The sequence below is a fragment of the Myotis lucifugus genome, unplaced genomic scaffold (genome assembly GCF_000147115.1).
Source record: "Myotis lucifugus unplaced genomic scaffold, Myoluc2.0 scaffold_63, whole genome shotgun sequence".
Lineage (NCBI taxonomy): Eukaryota > Metazoa > Chordata > Mammalia > Chiroptera > Vespertilionidae > Myotis > Myotis lucifugus.
Genome location: NW_005871111.1, coordinates 1,735,652 through 1,750,799, shown reverse-complemented (window position 1 = coordinate 1,750,799; position 15,148 = coordinate 1,735,652). Strand labels below are relative to the sequence as shown.

The following is a 15,148-nucleotide window of genomic DNA, read 5'->3' as shown; positions in this document are numbered from 1 at the left end:
ATTTACAAATTGGCCAACTCTTTGGTGCAAGAGGCCTAGCTTTCAGCATATCTTGGCTTTCAACATTCTCTCATTAAGCTTAATCATTTGGAGCTTTTGATTAAAAATGAGAAACATAGGACTTTCTTTCACTTGAATAGTTGGAGGCCATTGTAGGGTTATTATTTGGCCAATTTCAGTATTGTTGTGTCTCAGGGAATTGGGGTCTCTAGGAGAGGGATAGAGATAGGGGAACAACCCGTCAGTGGAACAATCGGAACACACATTTATTAAGTTTGCTCTCAAGTTTGTGATGCCCCAAAACAATTACAATAATAACATCAGAGATCACTGATCACAGATTACCATAACAAATATAATAACAGTGAAAAAGTTTGAAATAGCTCTAGCTGGTTTGGCTCAGTAGATAGAGCATTGGCTTGCGGACCAAAGGGTCCTGGGTTCGATTCCAGTCAAGTGCATGTACCTCGGGTGCAGGCTTCTCCTCGGCCTGGGCCCTGGTCAGGGCATGTGCAGGAGGCAACTAATTGATGTTTCTCTCATATCGATATTTCTCTCTGTCTTTCACTGTCTCTAAAAAATCAATGGAAAAATATCCTTGGGTGAGGATTAAAAAAAAAATAGTTTGAAATATTGTGAGAATCACCAAAATGTGAACAGAGACAAATTGAGCAAATACTATTGAAAAAATGGCACCAATAGAGTTGCTCAATGCAGGGTTGCCACAAATTTTTAATATGTGGAAAATGTAATATCTGTAGAGTGCAATAAAGCAAAGAGGAATAAAACAAGATATACCTATATATAATCTGTCTTGGAGAATGTCTTATGTGTGCTTGAGAAGAATGTGCATTTGCCTTTTGCTTAGTGGAGTATATTGTAGATGTCTGGTAGGTCTAGTTTGTTTATAGTTTTGTTTTAAGTCTTCAACATAATTATTTTATTGGGTTTGAATAGTAGGGTTATCTTGCAAAAATTTGAATGAAAGTTTCAAATTCAAGTGCTATAAGACTGAGGGACCATATATAGTGACTAAAATTTATAGTTCCTCTATATCTGTTCATCTTTGGTCATATGCATAATCTTTGTGTGGTAATTACCTTTTTTTTTACATTGGAGAATTTTAAAGAGAATCAGAAGATTTAGGTGTAATATTTCCTTACTGATCTCCCCAGAAGTGAAATTCTTCTACTATAGTCAGTATGCTAAGTGGTTATTTTCAACCTCAGTGGATTTCCACCCTGTTTGGAAAGCTGCTTTAAAACAAATTTTTTAAACATTATAAAATGAATATTTTACTTTTTTTTCCTTCGTAGAACGAAAAGGGTCTTGGTCAGAGAGGAGGAATTCTAGTATTGTTGGCAGACGATCACTGGAAAGGACAACAAGTGGAGATGATGCTTGTAACCTGACCAGCTTTCGACCTGCTACACTCACAGTGACAAATTTTTTTAAGCAGGTATTGTTCTGTCATGTAGGAATTCTAGGGAGTTATTTGTCTGTAAATTTCTTTTGGTTTCAGAAAAATCGTGAATGTATATGCACATATAATAATTGATTATAATTTCAAGAAATTTTAAAAAATTAAGAATAAAAATAAAATATATAATAATAAAAATAAGTTATATATATCTGTTTTATCATTTTATTTAAATAGTGACATTGTCTAATAATGCATCAGAATCAATCCTCCACATCTATATTCTGCTTCAGTGAGCTTTATTCCCCCTAGTTTTTTTGTGAGTGTATGCATACTGGATTTTGAAGTAAAATTAATTTTATAATGTGAACCAAGATCAGAAAAATTTGAAAGCCTTTGTCTTGAGTAAGCAGATGACCAGAACCATATAAGAATGGAAGAAAATTTGTATTAGTGTGACAAACTGGAGAAGAACCATTCACGTGTTTTAGAGCAGATTAAAGGAAAATGCAAAATACTCTCTCAAAATTCCTCCTTTTAAGATGTTATTCTAAATATAGGGAGGAAATCCTGGCCTTCTGATACCTTGTAACTTGAGAGAGCTAGATTTTAGGGCAGGATGTGCCATGAGTTGACAGATAACAATGTACTTGAAGTGCCTTTCACAATTATCTATCAATAGCATTCATAGGCAACTGCTCTGAGACACTCAGATGGAAAATAAAGCAGGTAAGGAGTGTCTGAAGTGGTAAGGGTCTTTTTATTATGAACTAGAGGCCTGTGCACGGACCCGGTGGAGTCCCTTTGCCTGGCCTCTGGGGATTGGGTTGAAACTGGCTCTCCGACATCCCCTGAGGGGTCCCAGATTGTGAGAGGGCTGTTCTCGGGTGATGCACCCCAGAATCAGGCTCCCTCCTCTCTGGTTCTGAGTGCATCACCTGAGAACCGCAGCTGCCAAGTCACCGCAGCTCGGCAGCTCCTGGGTTGAGCGTCTCCCCCCTGGTGGTCAGTGCGCATCATAGCTACCGGTTGGAGCGTCTGCCCTCTGGTGGTCATTGCATGTCATAGTTACCCGTCGGACAGTCGCATGGTCGCTCAGGCTTTTATATATATAGATTGTAGTACAAGAAAGAGTTTAGAAAAGGCCTCAGTGTTACTTCGATGAGGTAATAGCCAAGTACAGCTATGGAAACAGAGCAGTAGATTTACCTGATACAATGACACAACCTTGCAACTATGACATTTTTCTCTTTTTGTGCTTCTTCAGCTGCTACATCACTTCTGCTATTTTCACAGCTCTTCTTTGCATTTCTTCAGCTACTTTATCATTGAACTGGTATTGTAAACTCAAATCAACCAGTTATCTATCCACCTACCTACCTATTTATTCAAAGGTACTTTATTGAGCATTCATCATGTACTGAGCATCATTCTACCCACCTACGTATTTATCTAACAAATACTTTTTGAGTATTCACCATGTACTGGAGACCAGTAACCCGAAACTAGCACAAACTACTTGTGAAACTTAAAAAGCAACGATTGCTGGGGACATAGAGCAATGGGAAGCATTAACACTTGACTTTGTAGAGCTCTGTAATTTATTTTTAAAATATATTTTATTGATTTTTTACAGAGAGGAAGGGAGAGAGATAGAGGGTTAGAAACATCGATGAAAGAGAAACATTGATCAGCTGCCTCCTGCACATCTCCTACTAGGGATGTGCCCGCAACCAAGGCACATGACCGGAATCGAACCTGGGACCTTTCAGTCCGCAGGCCGACGCTCTATCCACTGAGCCAAACCGGTTTTGGTGAGCTCTGTAATTTTTTAAACTATTAGTATGTACAATTTTTATAAGTATTTTTAAATAGTTAGAATATTATATATCAGGCAAATGCAAATTAAGTAAAAAGCAGAGATTATAATTTTAATAAAGTAGAATTAAAGTCACAATTTTCTCCTAAATGAGAAACAAACGTAGGTTTTTGTTTTGTTTTGTTTTGTTTTTAATTGATGAGCAATTACTACTCATGATTGGGATATAGTAATCAGTGCTTATGTACAGATTTTAAATGTGACAAGCTAAAGTTATTAGAAATACATGGAGATTTAAAAATAAAATAAAATTCACACATTAGTTTTAAGGGCATTTTTTCTACTTGCTAAAATGTGTGTAAGTTGTTGCTTTAGGAGTACACTATAGTAAACCAGCAGTGTGGAGAAGGGGTTGTCAGCTAGGTTCATTCACATGTTTAGAGGTTGACTGGGGTCAGCTGATCTAGACTGACTTTTGGGAAGACAGAAATAACCGACCTCTTTCATATTTCTCAACTTGTACTCTCATCATCTAGCAGGCTGGCTTGATAATGTTCTCATAGCAGTGGCTGAAGTTCAAGAGGGAGGGCAAGCTCAGTTGTGCAAATGTTTTTGAAGTTTCTGCATCATATTTGCTTATTGGCCAATGCAAGCCTGGGGAGGGAGTTCCATCCATGCTTTTGTTCTGGCCCTCCGGTCCAGTTTAAGAACCCATTGTGGCCCTCGAGTCAAAAAGTTTGCCACCCCTGGGTTAAGTAGACAGAAATAATTGAATCTAAAAATAATCTTAATGTATCTATATATGTAAAAGCCTAATATGCTAAGTGTTCCACTGTTCGGTCAATCATTTGGTCAACTGCTTGACCAGTCGCTATGATGTGCACTGACCACCAGGGGGCCGACGCTCCAATCGGTAGCTTGCTACTGGGGTCTGGTGGATCGGGAGTGGGTGAGACTGGCCGGACGTACCCTGGAGCCAGTCTCCCGTGGTCCCTCCCTAGCCTCTAAAATATTTCTTCTAATTAATTTCCTTTCAATGTGCATGAATTTGTGCACCAGGCCTCTAGTTATAAATAAGAACCATTTAAGGATGCATTTAATTCTGTATTCAAAAGGAGAGAATATACTGTTTTAGCAACTGATAGAACATTTGTAATAATTATATGTTAGGTCACTGAAAAAATCTTCATAGAGTCAAATTTGCTAACCATAACTCAATAAAACTAAAAACTATAAAAGTATTAACAAAAACCTCCAGCCTTTTGGAAAGTAAAAATCACTTTTCTAGATAGTGGGATAAAAGATGAGCAATTCTGTATCCTGTTGAGAATATAGCAGTGAGCAGGTGGAATATGTAGCTCAGGGTGAGCTCATAGTAGTAAAGTAACCTTAAACCTATTTAAGATAAAAAGACGACATGAACTATGCTTTAAAACCACTAAGGTATTAAATGCAGGAGGTTTAGATGAATAAACTCTAAAAACTAATTCTTGAATTAAAAAACAAAATTAATCCCTACCTATTTTAATTGCAAAACATTATATTAAATTAAAAAAAATTTTTAATTAGGTATGGTTTGGTTTGGTTTGTCTCTTTTCCCAGGATGGAGGTCTTTTCATTTTTTTTCTTTCTGGTTTAATATCAAGATAGTTATACTTTATTTCAAGAGAAGTTTTTGTTACTACTTCTTTCCTCTTGTAAATTTAGTCAATGCTTTATATTTTGCATTTGAGAGACTTGTGATATAAAATTGAAAAGACAATATAAACTCAAGTGTTATAAGTTTTTAAGAATGTCATTATATGTATATCTGTTTTATATCAATACTCTTTTTTTATCTTTTTCATCTATCTCTAATTTGTATTGATTTTCCATATTTTGGAGTTCCCTGTAATACCTTGTAAACATGATGGGCTATAAGTAAATATATAAAATTTAAAAACAGATAGCAGTATCATAACTCAATAAAATTTGAAAGCATAAAAAAGGAAATAAGTCCACATACTGATTTTTAATCACGATTATATAAATTTTACTTTTCACTCTGACTCAAATGAAGGAAAAAGGGCAGGATTATTAACAAGCAATATTTTAAATCTACCATATTAATTTTATCAAATAATTTTTCCTTTGTTTTTAAAATCAGGAAGGAGACCGCTTAAGTGATGAAGATCTGTACAAATTCCTTGCCGATATGAGAAGGCCATCTTCTGTTTTACGGAGACTAAGACCTATTACAGGTATTTAAAATTTTTAACTAGAAATAATTATAACTGTTATCATCACAAGTATATTGTATTGTTTGTAATATGTATTCCTTTTTCACTTACTTGGCCCATATGTCTGTCTGTGCTCAATGCCTGTCAGTACTCTTCATCTCATTCTACCCTCATGTGGTCTGACAGTTTGGATGCAGGAACCTTTGATAATTTTTTTTTTTAATAAATCTTTATTGTTCAGATTATTACAGTTGTTCCTCTTTTTTCCCCCCCATTGCTCCCCTCCACCCGGTTCCCACCCCACCCTCTGCCCTTACCTCCCCCCCCGCCACTGTCCTCATCCATAGGTGTACGATTTTTGTCCAGTCTCTTCCCACACCCCCCACACCCCTTTTCCCCCTGAGAATTGTCAGTCTATTACCTTTCTATGCCTCTGATTCTATTATATTCGCCAGTGTACTCTGTTCATCAGATTTTTTATTCACTTGATTTTTAGATTCACTTGTTGATAGATATGTATTTGTTGTTCATAATTTTTATCTTTACCTTTTTCTTCTTCCTCTTCTTAAAGAATACCTTTCAGCATTTCATATAATACTGGTTTGGTGGTGATGAACTCCTTTAGCTTTTTCTTATCAGTGAAGCTCTTTATCTGACCTTCAATTCTGAATGATAGCTTTGCTGGATAAAGTAATCTTGGTTGTAGGTTCTTGCTATTCATCACTTTGAATATTTCTTGCCACTCCCCTCTGGCCTGCATAGTTTCTGTTGAGAAATCAGCTGACAGTCGTATGGGTACTCCCTTGTAGGTAACTGACTTTTTTTCTCTTGCTGCTTTTAAGATTCTCTCTTTGTCTTTTGCCCTTGGCATTTTAATTATGATGTGTCTTGGTGTGGTCCTCTTTGGATTCCTTTTGTTTGGGGTTCTCTGCGCTTCTTGGACCTGTAAGTCCATTTCTTTCACCAGGTGGGGGAAGTTTTCTGTCATTATTTCTTCAAATAGGTTTTCAATATCTTGCTCTCTCTCTTCTTCTGGCACCCCCATAATTCGGATGTTGGTACGCTTGAAGTTGTCCCAGAGGCTCCTTACACTATCTTCGTATTTTTGGATTCTTTTTTCATTTTGCTTTTCCGGTTGGGTATTTTTTGCTTCTTCATATTTCAAATCTTTGACTTGATTCTTGGGATCCTCTTGTCTGCTGTTGGATCTCTGTATATTATTCTTTATTTCAGTCAGTATATGCTTAATTTCTAGTTGGTCCTTTTTCATATCCTCCAGAGTCTCACTAAATTTATTGGCGGTTTCTAGAAAATTCTTGAAAAACCTTATAACCGTGGTTTTGAACTCTATATCCAGTAGTTTGCTTTCCTCCATTTCTGTCATTTGTCATCTGTTTCTTTGTCTCCTCATTTTTTATGCTTCCCTGTGTTGATAGAGTGGCTTTCTGTGCTAGGTGTCCTATAGGGCCCAGTGACTCAGCCTCCCCAATTATCTGAGGTGGACACTCTTGGTGCACCCCCTTGTGGGCTGTGTGCACAGTCTTGTAGTTAAGCCTTGATTGTTGTAGGTATCACTGCGAGGAATTGACCTCCAGGCCAATTGGCTGTGAGAATCAGCTGTGTCTGCAGTGGGAGAACTTCTGTGCTGGAGACACCCTTCTGGGGCAAGACTTGCTTCAGTGGGGCTTTGGTGCTCACTGAGTCTGCCCCCTGAGTGTGTCCCTTATGGATCTGAGGAGTTGTAATCTGGATGGTCCCACTCTGACCACTGGGTACACTGGCTCTTGGATTTCTAAGGAGGTGCTAATTTAGCCTCCTGTGATTCTGGATGATGTCTGTTTTGTCTTTTAGTTGTAGTTTTGAAGTGGTTGTACGAGGCAGCAATTTCAGGTGTTTACCTATGCCGCCATCTTGGTTCTCTCGGAACCTTTGATAATTTAAGTACTGAAATGAGAGTGATGAATAATACCATGGCTTAAAATTATTTTTGAGAGGAAAAAATGCATGAAATGGTAAAATTTAGAAACATTCATATTATGATCAGAGCAAACCATTCCAGAGTAAAACTATTTTTTAAGCCTATCAAGTTTAAGTTAAACATTTAATCTTTGAAATGGTAGCTGTGCTAGATTTCTGTTTGTTTGGTTTGTTTTTTTGCTGTTTCTTTTTCATTCATTCATTTACTCATTCATTCAGTATTTTACATGTATTTATGTCTGTGTCAGGAATTTATACCTTTGAGACTTGCTAAAATGAAGTGATTTAGAGGACTGAGACAATAATAATTTTGGTTTCTTTCCAGACTTCTTGCAAAAATATGATCTAAATTAATTCAAAAACATTTTCAACATGAAGTTTTTATTTATTATGTTTACATTGTTTTTACAATATATTTTTATATGCAGCTCAGCTGAAGATAGACATTTCTCCGGCACCTGAAAATCCTCATTATTGCCTAACCCCAGAGCTGCTTCAGGTGAAGCTTTACCCTGACAGTCGAGTTAGACCTACCAGAGAAATTTTGGAGTTTCCTGCTAGGGATGTCTATGTTCCAAACACTACTTACAGGTAATACATTTTAATTTGGGAGAATTTTGACATAAGATACTGTATATTCTAATAGTAATATAGAACTAGAATGAAACTCTTCAAAAATCTTGTGTAGCTTTGTTACTTGTTCCATTTCTTATCACATGACTATATTAATAGCTGTAATGTATGAAGCTTTTACTGTGTGCCAGATAAAATCTTAATTATCTTACATACATTATCTTATTTAATTCTCATAACTTGAGGTATGTGTTACCTTCATTTTAGAATAAACAGAGATCGAGAGGTTAAGTATACTTGAGTGTGGTGGAGCTAGCACTTGAATCGTGGGCTGTTAGTTTAAAACATTTGAACTCCTAGTTCCTATTTTTTCTCAAATGGTCTTATTAACAGAATCTAGCATTACACATGAATCAAGTTTATGTGCCTAAACTATGTTCTAACAGTAACAGTATTTGGTAAATATACACTATTTAGAGAATACCTGACACGAGGTTATTGGCTAAGCTATTTAGGTTGAACACTACATAACTCCAGGGGTACCAATTATGAATGATGCTCCCCACATTTTATGAATGCTGAGGCCACGACTTGATATGTCTGTTGGGATATCCAACAGGGCAGCTCAGACATAAGATTCTAATGCAGACTTCCCCGTCTTAGCATATTTCACTACCATTTACCCAGTTCCTGAGGCCAAAATTTTGGGAATCAAAATGATTTCCATTCTTTTCTTACTCCTCCATTTACTCCTAGAACAAGTTTTATAGGCTTTAATTTTTAAATGTATCCCAAATCTAGTATTTTTCATGTCCTTCACCTTTAAAACTCAGTCAAAGTCACCATGTAGGTCAGCATTGTCAAATAGAAATATAATGTTAACCACATTTGTAATTTAAAATTTTATAGTTGCTACATTAAAAAAATAAAAAGAAACAAGTGAAATTAATTTTAATTATTTGTTGTTTAACCCAGTATACCTAACATATCATTTTGACATGTACTAAATGTAAAAATTATTGAAATATCTTACTTCTTTTCTCTCCTACTAAAGTCTTCAAAATCTGAGGTGTATTTTACTTTTAAAGCACTTCTCATTTCACATGCTAAAGAGCCACGTGGGACTAGAGGCTATTATATTGGATAGCTGCTAATCTTGAGTTTTGTTGTACCTTTTTAATTTGATCATCTTATTTCTACTCCTGCCTCAGTCAACTCTCAACATTGCAGTCAGAGAGGTTTTTGAAAGTTAAAAATCAGATCATTCATTCCTCTTTCTAAAACCCTCTAGTTGTTTCCGTTATAAGCAAAAAAAAGAAGTATTTTTTGTAATTGTTTATAAGACTCTACGTATCTGGCTTCTGCCTTTCTTTAACTTCATGTCCCTCTAATCTCTGGTTTGCTTGCTTCATTTTAGCCTCAATGGCCTTTTTGTTCATCCTTGTACAAACAAAATTCAATTCTGCGTAAGGCTTTCTATTTGTTTTCTTTGCCTCTCGTTTCCCCCCAGATTTCTGCATGGCTTGGTTCCTTTTTCAAACATATATCTCTTAAAGGTCACTTCTTAGAGAAGCTTACTCTCATCACCCTACCTAAAATGATCCACTGCTTCCCTCCTCTAGCTCTTTACCCTCCTTGTATTTATCATTATCTGACATTATATGTAGTTATGGGATCATTTTTTGTCTTTCTCATTAGACTGTAATTACTGTAAATGCCAGGGACTTGTCTGTTTTGTTTTCGGCTTTATCTTCAGCATCTAGCACAGTGTGCTAGCACACCAAAAGCACATAATAAATATTTATTCAATGAATTAAGAAACTGGAAACTAGACACTGGTCTAAGGGTGGGATTTAGAGTCTACAGATATGAATTTATAAAAGTAGTTTTTATGTTTGAGATGGAATGCTTGATTTTATATTTTTAAAATGGTCATTAAAACCTTATTTTATAAAGGCTTATTGTGGGATATAGTTAAGCCTACCTTCATGACCTTGAACTGCACATTTCACACAGATTGAGTAATTTTGACCTAGTCTGTTTTCCATGAGAACACTTTGGACTTTGATAAAAAGGCCAACTATTGGGTCCCTTTTCAATTTTGAAAACTGTTGTGTTGGATGGTCGCTTGGTAGTACATGCATACATGCAATGCTTGTGGTTGTTAGTGATGGGAAAATCAAGGAAATTTGATTATCCTATAACAGAAGGTGGAATATGTAGCCATATATATTTGGGATAGGTTTCATAAAGGAGGCAAGTGGGAGGTACTGAATAAATACTGGTTAAGGAGTACATTTTTGGTTAATGAGTGATTTCCATGAGTCACACTATTAGGAAGGAAAGATACAGGCATGAAAACATGCTGACTCTAGGATGAGAGAGAGTGGGTAAATAGATTGTGCTGAAATAGGTAACCCTGAAAGAGGAAATGAGTATACTTGCTCTCAGTAAAATTCACACTGGTGCAGAGTAGACTCTTGGTGTAGAAATTTTGCAATAAAGTAGTCTCCCTGTATTTGCAGGGATGTGTTCCAAGACCCCAAAGGATGCCTAAGACCCCTGGGAGTGACAAACTCTATATGGTAAAAATCCTCACTTAATGCCATGGGTAGGTTCTTTGACTTTAAGTGAAATGACATGTAGCAAAACCAACTTTACCATAACCTAATAGATATAAACAAGAGTTAAGTTTCTACAGCATCTCATCAGTGTTAGAATAAAACGATGTTAAATGAAATGATGTTATTAGAGGACCTGCTATATTGTACTATGTTTTTTCCTATACATACATACCTATTATAAAGTTTAATTTGTAAATTAGGTACAGTAAGAGATTAACAACAACTAATAGTAAAATAGAATAATTATGTCAGTAGATTGTATTAAAAGTTACGTGAATGTGGTATCTCTCTCTGTCTAAAAATATCTTACTGTACTGTACTCACTCTTTTGTGATGTTGTGAGATGATACAGATGCCTACATGATGAGATGAAGTGAGGTGAATGATGTAGGCATTGTAATGTAGGGTTAGGCTACTACTGACCTTCTGATAGTATATCAGGAGGATCATGATGATGTCATGTCTTCTACCAACAAATTTAATGCCCTTTCCATCTTATCTAAGCAGTTATGCACTGGGCTGTAACTTTGGCAGTTTGAGGTGTGACAGCAAAACTAGCATGAGCTTCTTTTTTCTTCTTCACCATTTCACGGATAGAAGATTTGTTCTTACTGTAGATTTAGCAGCCTCAGAATATGATGTTTTTTCTTTCCTTAGTAAGTCTAGAAGGTTCACCTTCCACTTAAAGGAATACTTTAAGGCTTCTCTTTGGCTTATCCTAATTGCCTGCATCACTATTCTTGTGCTTTAGAGACCATTATTAAGCAAAATAAGGTTTACTTGAACACAAGCACTGTAATCTACTACAGTTGATCTGATCACCTAGGCAGCTACTAAGTGACTATTGAGTATGCAGCATCTACAGCTTGGAGATGTTGGTCAAAGGGATATTCATATCTTGAGCAGGATGAAGTGGGACAATGCGATATTTCACCATGCTACTCAGGAGAGTGCACAATTTAAAACTTGTAAATTAAAAAAGAAAACCCTTGTGAATTGTTTATTTCTGAAATTTTCCATCTAATATTTTTGGACCATGGTAGAGCATGAAACTGTGGGAAGCAAGACTGCAGGTAAAAGAAGGAATTACAATAATTCACTAAAATCAAGTAGATTGACTATCTTTGCTCTTGGAGTTTTTATTACTTTTTCTCACAATTTATATTATTATGTTTGTCAGATTTACTTTTCTGTCTTATCTTATTTGTTAAGTGTCAGTTGAAGGGTACAAATAGTAATGCTGCAAGGTTGCAAAGGAAGGAGCCTCCATTTACTAGATATTTGTGGAAAAGTGACATTATCTCTAACTTGAAGTATAAATAGAACCTAGCCAAGCAGAAAGGTCTGGGAGGCATTCTAGGCAATGGAAAGTCATTGAGAAAGTATATAGAGAATGCTTAAAAGTAGGTAATTTTTATTAGAGCTGAGGGTTTGTGTTGGGCAAGAAATGGTTAAAGAGGTAACCAGGGTTCAGATTATAAGTCCTTGAGTACCTGGAAGAGATTTGGATTTCATTCTGTAGGCTTATGCTCATTCTGTAGGCTTATGCTCTTTCATGTTCTTGTGAGGGCACAGTTATATGGGACATGCACGTCCATAGGATAAACATGATACATCTTCCAGGAACATCACTTCTTAGAAGATTTGGGGAGGAAATAACTATACTAATAAAAGTGTAATATGCTAATTAGACCAGGAGACCTTCCGGATGTCCTTCCGGACAAAGCCATGGTGGTGGGGCCAAGGCAGAGGCGGTTAGGGGGGATCAGGCTGGCGGGGGGACACTTGGGGGCAACCATGCCGGCAGGGGGGGCAGTTGGGGGCGAGCTGGCTGGCACAGGGGGGCAGTTGGTGGTGAGCTGGCTGGAAGGGGGGGCAGTTTGGAGGTGAGCAGGCTGGCAGAGGGGGCAGGTGTGGGAGATCAGGCCAGCAGGGGGAGGCAGTTGGGGGTGATCAGGCTGGCAGGGGGGGGGCAGTTGGGGATAAGCTGACTGGCAGGGGGGAGCAGTTTTGGGGGCAATCAGGCCTGGTGGGGGGGCAGTTGGGGATAAGCTGACTGGCAGGGGGAGCAGTTTGGGGCAATCAGGCTGGTGGGGGGGCAGTTGGGGGCATGCTGGCTGGCAGGGGGGAGCAGGTGGGGTCAATCAGGCTGGCAGGGGGGGGCAGATGGGGGCGATCAGGCCGGCAGGCAGGTGAGCAGTTAGGAGCTAGAGGCCACGGATTGCGAGAGGGATGTCCGACTGCCGGTTTAGGCCGGATCCCATAGGGATCCCATAGGGATCCGGCCTAAACCGGCAGTTGGATATCCCCCGAGGGGTCCCAGATTAGAGAGGGTGCAGGCTGGGCCGAGGGACACCCTCCCTCCTGTGCAAGAATTTCGTGCACCGGGCCACTAGTTTTTATATAAAGATAGATTTGTGGAGTAGAAACCACAATTCACATGTAATTTTAAGATAAGATCATAAAATTTAGGTAAAGTCCTATTAAGATTCTAAAATAAATCTTTGCTTACATCAAGCCATTTTACCCTATAACTGCAGGATCTATAAGGATATGTTTTCATTATTTTTCTTTGTTGTTACACTCTTTTAGTAGACGAGTTTGAGAGACACAGGTTGAAGCAGTATACAGCCATTACAAATTTGTTTTATGAAGATTGAGGGGCGATAGACATAAAATTAGGAGCCCAGGCAGGAGATTGTGTAGATAATTTTAAGACTCAGGTTAAAGGCAGTCCTTGGTAGGTTTTTGGCAGTAAAAATGGGAAGAAAGCATATCAGGTTAAGAGACTTCAAAAGAAGATTGTGACAGATTTATCAGATGAAGAGACTTTTCAAAAGAAGATTGTGATAGACTTAGTGGCTTATGATAGAGGAGAGGTGGTTTACAAAGTTCAGTGAAAAGCCAGAGATGTTTCTTGGGTTTTAAACTTCTGTGACTGAGAAGCATGGTAGTGCCATCCTATATAATAAAGAGCTAATATGCTAATTAGACCGAACAGCAGAATGACCGTCTGGATGACCTTCTGGATGAAGCCGGGGCTGCGAGGACTGGCTGAGGCTGCGAGGGCCGAGCCCCTTGCACGAATTTCGTGCTTTGGGCTTCTAGTTAGGATATAATGAAGTAAGGAGGAGAGTGGGATAGGGCCGTGGTCGGCAAACTGCGGCTCGCGAGCCACATGCGGCTCTTTGGCCCCTTGAGTGTGGCTCTTCCTAAGCCTTAGGAGTACCCTAATTAAGTTAATAACAATGTACCTACCTATATAGTTTAAGTTTAAAAAATTTGTCTCTCAAAAGAAATTTCAGTAGTTGTACTGTTGATATTTGGCTCTGTTGACTAATGAGTTTGCCGACCACTGGATAGGGTAAGAAGGGAGGAAGGACCAGCAGAGGCAGTAAGGCATTGATGAATTTGTTATTTGATATTTTGAATTTGAGGAGATTATAGGATATTGAAAGAAATGGCAGGTAGGGGAATTGGAGAGAGAGCTGGAATAATATGCAGATTCCAGAACTTTATTCATAAAAAATAAATGAGTCTATGAGAGTAGATTGAGTTTCTGGAAAGTCAGAGTAGAACAGATGATTGAAGATTGGTCATTGGCCTACAATACTACATACTGGCAGAGAATAGGACTATAAAGATGGATTCAAGTTAGGGATAATTCTCAGAGAATGTAATATTATGGAAGCAAAATGAAGGTCAAATTTGAAATAAGAATATTGGTATTAGTAAGCAGGGAGATCAAAGGTTATGCGGACTGGGTAAAGGCCTTTAGATTTGACATGTGAGTTAGTGGTGAAATTACAACACTTTGGCAAAGTAGTGAGGACAAAAGACTCGATTTTGTGAATAATAAAGGAGAAAATTCCTTCTCTTTCTATACCAGAATGATCTCTCAATTTGAGCTTTATATTTAAAGCAGAAAAAAACTAATAGTACTTCCAAAGGTAACAAAATGAAACATATTGTCTGAGAATTGTTAAAAATTGAAAAACAAATTGCGGTTTGGCTCAGTGGATAGAGGGTCACCTGACTTGTGGACCAAAAGGGTTAAGAGCACATACCTTTGTTGCAGGCTCCTCCCTGCCCCTGCCGGGCCCAGGCCCTGGGGCCCTGGGGTCCTGGTAGGGGCTCATGCAGGAGGCAACCAATTGATGTGTTCCTCTCATATTGATGTTTCCCTTTGTCTTTCCCTCTCTTCCACTCTCCTTAAAAATCAATGGAAAAATATCCTTGGGTGAGGATTAACAACAATAACATAAAAAGGAAAAACAAATAGAGAAAGTAATTGGTATGTTAAATACATTATTTTGCATTTGAAAGCTTTCAATTTTTTCTTAAAAAAAGCTGTTTTGGTGTTCTGGCTCTACAGAATCAATTTTGACAGTTTGGCTGTGGTTCTGAAAACTAAAACTTATTCTTCCCCATATTCTTTTGTGCTTTTTTTGGAATAAAATGTTTCTGTAGGATACATATAGATCATACATATTTATATATATCATATATTGTTTAT

At 37.7% G+C, this 15,148-nt stretch overlaps 1 protein-coding gene across 5 annotated transcripts in view; it reads left to right on the top strand.

Moving 5' to 3' along the window:
• The window catches only part of DOCK7 (dedicator of cytokinesis 7), a 163,422-nt gene that overhangs the window by 31,052 nt on the left and 117,222 nt on the right, over positions 1-15,148 (top strand). For all 5 annotated transcript variants that reach the window (XM_023754662.1, XM_023754661.1, XM_023754665.1 and 2 more), the window contains 3 exons: positions 1,317-1,459; positions 5,386-5,479; positions 7,864-8,026. In XM_023754662.1, the coding sequence (XP_023610430.1) occupies positions 1,317-1,459; positions 5,386-5,479; positions 7,864-8,026 (400 nt within the window). The remainder of the gene's footprint in view (positions 1-1,316; positions 1,460-5,385; positions 5,480-7,863; positions 8,027-15,148) is intronic.